The 3,434-nt window shown below is 37.5% G+C and overlaps 1 protein-coding gene across 1 annotated transcript in view; it reads right to left on the bottom strand.

Moving 5' to 3' along the window:
- Positions 1-2,486, bottom strand: part of ENOX2 (ecto-NOX disulfide-thiol exchanger 2) — a 91,281-nt gene extending 88,795 nt beyond the window's left edge. The window contains 1 exon segment of the mRNA XM_015589861.1: positions 2,417-2,486. Within this exon segment, the coding sequence (XP_015445347.1) occupies positions 2,417-2,486 (70 nt within the window).
- Between the last annotated feature and the right edge of the window lie 948 nt (positions 2,487-3,434).

Raw genomic sequence — 3,434 nt, forward strand, 5'->3', positions numbered from 1 at the left:
ACAAAGCAAAAGTAATTAAAATGGCATGGTATTGGCAGCAAAACAGACACATGGACCAGTGGAGCAGAATTGAGCATCCAGAATTAAACCCATATTTATATGGGCAAATAATTTTCGACAAAGAAGCCTAAAACATACAGTGGGAAAAAGAAAGCTTCTTCTACAAATGGTGCTGGAAAAACTGGAACGCTACCTGCAAAAGAATGAAACTAGATGGTTGTCTATCACTGCACACCAAAATTAACTCAAATGGATTAAAAACCTGAATATAAGACCTGAAATAATAGAATGCATAGAAGAAAACATAGGAACTAAGCTCAGGGATCTTGGACTTAAAGAGGATTTTATGAATTTGACCTCAAAGTCAAGGGAAGTAAAAGCTAAAATAGGTGAATGGGACTACATCAAACTAAAAAGCTTCTGCTCAGCAAAAGAAATCATCAACAACGTAAAGAGAGAATTACCCAAATGGAAAAATATATTTGCAAGCAACACCTCCAATAAGGGCCTAGTATCCAAAATATACAATAAACTCATACAGCTCAATAAAAACAAGAAAATAAATAATCCAATCATAAATTGGGTAGAGGACCTGAACAGACACTTCTCTCTAGAGGACATACAAATGGTCAACAAATATATGAAAAGATGCTCAACATTGCTAGCTATTAGGAACATGCAAATCAAAACTAAAGTGAGATACCATCTCACATCTGTTAGAATAGCTATAATCAACAGGACAGGTAATAACAAATGTTAGAGAGGATGCAGAGAAAAAGGAAGCATTATACACTGCAGCTAAAACTTCAAATTGGTACAGCCACTATGGAAATTATGGCGGTTCCTCAAAAATTAAGAATCAATCTACCATATATGACCCAGCAATCTCTCTACTGGGTATTTACCCCAAAGACTTGAAAACCATATCCAAAAAGATATTTGCACACTGATGTTCATAGCAGCATTATTCACAGTGGTCAGGGCATGGAAGCAACTGAAGTGTCCTACGATAAATGACTGGCTAAAGAAGCTGTGGTACATATATACAATGGAATATTACTCAGTCATAAGAAGAGATGAAATACTACCATTTGCGACAACATGGATGGACTTTGAGATAATCATGCTTAGCGAAATAAGCCAGACAGAAAAAGTTAAAAATCACATAATATCACTTATATGTGGGATATAACCCTACAAGCAACAAATGAGCAGAACAAACAGAGTCTCATGGACATGGAATGTAGACTAGTGGTTACCAAAGGACTATAGACTAGTGGTTACTAATAGAGTAGGAGTGGAGGGAGGACGTAGACGGGGTAACGTGGGTCAAATATAGGATTTAGGGGGAAGGTGAAGTGGGTAAAGGGGATCAAATATATGGTAGCGGAAGGAAACTGGACTTTGGGTGGTAAACACACAATAGAATATACATATGTCAAATGATAATGTACACCTGAAAATTATATAATTGTGTTAACCAATCTTACTCCAATAAACTTAACTAAAAATTAAAAAAAAAAATAGAAAACTGCATCACACTTCCATCAGTCCCCATATGCCTTTTTCCAGACCAAGCATGATCAATTCTCAATCTTTAATGCTGTGTGACCCTGAATGAAGAAAAAATGTTGTTATAACAGTTAAGATCAGGGCCTTTGGGTTAGATCTGAGTTGTAATCCTGGCCAGCTACTTATTAGCTATGTGATGCTAGGGAAATGACTTAATGTCTCTGTTCTTCATTTTCCTCTTATGAAAAATGAAGATAATAATCATACCTATCTCAAAGGGCTGTGGTAAAGATTAAAGGAGAAAAAAATGTGGAAAAAAGCCCATTTTTCTACCTAGCTTAGAAAGTGGTAGTAGAATATTAGTAATTATTATCAATATATTAACTATAGTGGTCATTACCTCTGATAGCTTATGGTAAACAGGGGCCTTCAGTGTGGGGAGAGAGGGGGATGTTATAATTCCTTCAGGTGAAAAGGACAGGATAGTGCCAGTATGGGAACCAGCCATTGATCATATTGGGGTATGTATTTAAACAAAAAAGGAAAAGATGGCTTCTTTTTAACCTTTTTGTTACTAAGAACACTGTCAAAAAGAATAGCAAGACTAATTTATATGCCTCTCTGATTGATGTATTTTCTAAAAGTGGTACTGCTAATAATATCCTCAAAAGATTTTCTGGTGTTAACCTCCTCCTCTATTGTATATATCCCTAACCCATGAGACCTGCTGCCAGAACCCATGTGCTTTTTTTTTTTCTCCAAAAGCATGGATGGCATTTGCATCATGCTCTTTCTCTCATGATAACCCCATCTGTGGTGGATTAAAGCCGGAATAACTTAGTATCATATCTTGATATACATGACAAGGATGGGAGGCAACAGGGTAGGCAGGAGAAGCACTTACTCTTCATGACCAGCTTTCCAATAAAACAGAAGGAGGTTATGGCCATGGCTTTGACTTCTGTGACAGCCATTCAGAGGACACCTACTGACTGTATTAGCCTCCTCTAGGAATAATCCACATGCAAGTGATTTGGTTGGCAGTTTGATTCCGGGACCGTATTAATAATACTGCCTTTCCTGGAATCTTTCTTACATATGACATATTTTGCCCCACTTAATTCAATAGTTCTGCATATTTTAATACATCAATAGTAATCCAAATAGCAAACACATGGGAGTTATTGACTTTCCTTCCTTTTATCCATTTCTGCAGTATCTTAAATTCTCTTCCTAGTGAATCTACAGGCCACTAGTGACATCACTTTTTATCCATTCATGTTTTTTAATTGGCATTAACATGGAGGGGACATAAACTGTTAAAAGGTAAAAGATGACAAGGTTGGTGATGATCTCCAGAGCAAACATTACAGGAATTGGTAGAGCAAATTTGATTTGAAAATGATTACTATGAGTGAATATCCTGTAAATAACGAATTGGAAAGAAAATTAGGTTGGAAGTATTTGCTTATGCACTTATTTCTACGTGGAAGGAAAGCTGTAATTCCCATCAGCCTGTGCTTACAGAATGCCTACATTGACCAGAAACCAACCAGAATGAAAATAAATACACAAGTCCAGCCATTCACTGCATTTTTCAACACCAAGGAAAGCCATAAAGATAATATAAGTCTTTGGGTAACAACCCATAAATCCATGGTTATAGTTCAAGCTCTTAACTTCAAATTCCGAAATGACCATGCCACTGCAGCTGGTAAAAATCAACTGTTGTTTCTCTGCCATCCCCACTTCTCAGCATTCTTCCCTGATGACTGGGCCCTGCCACCGGCCACGTGGAGCCCACGGCTCTCCTAGGCAGGGTTATTCAGGGAACTCACTGCACCTTCTTTCCTTGCCCAGAAGCTAGAAGTTCACTGTCAGAATAGGTGCGGGGGGAGGCAAAGAAGCTGAAATAATCAATA

Source organism: Pteropus alecto, unplaced genomic scaffold, assembly GCF_000325575.1.
Source record: "Pteropus alecto unplaced genomic scaffold, ASM32557v1 scaffold145, whole genome shotgun sequence".
Taxonomy (NCBI): Eukaryota; Metazoa; Chordata; class Mammalia; order Chiroptera; family Pteropodidae; genus Pteropus; species Pteropus alecto.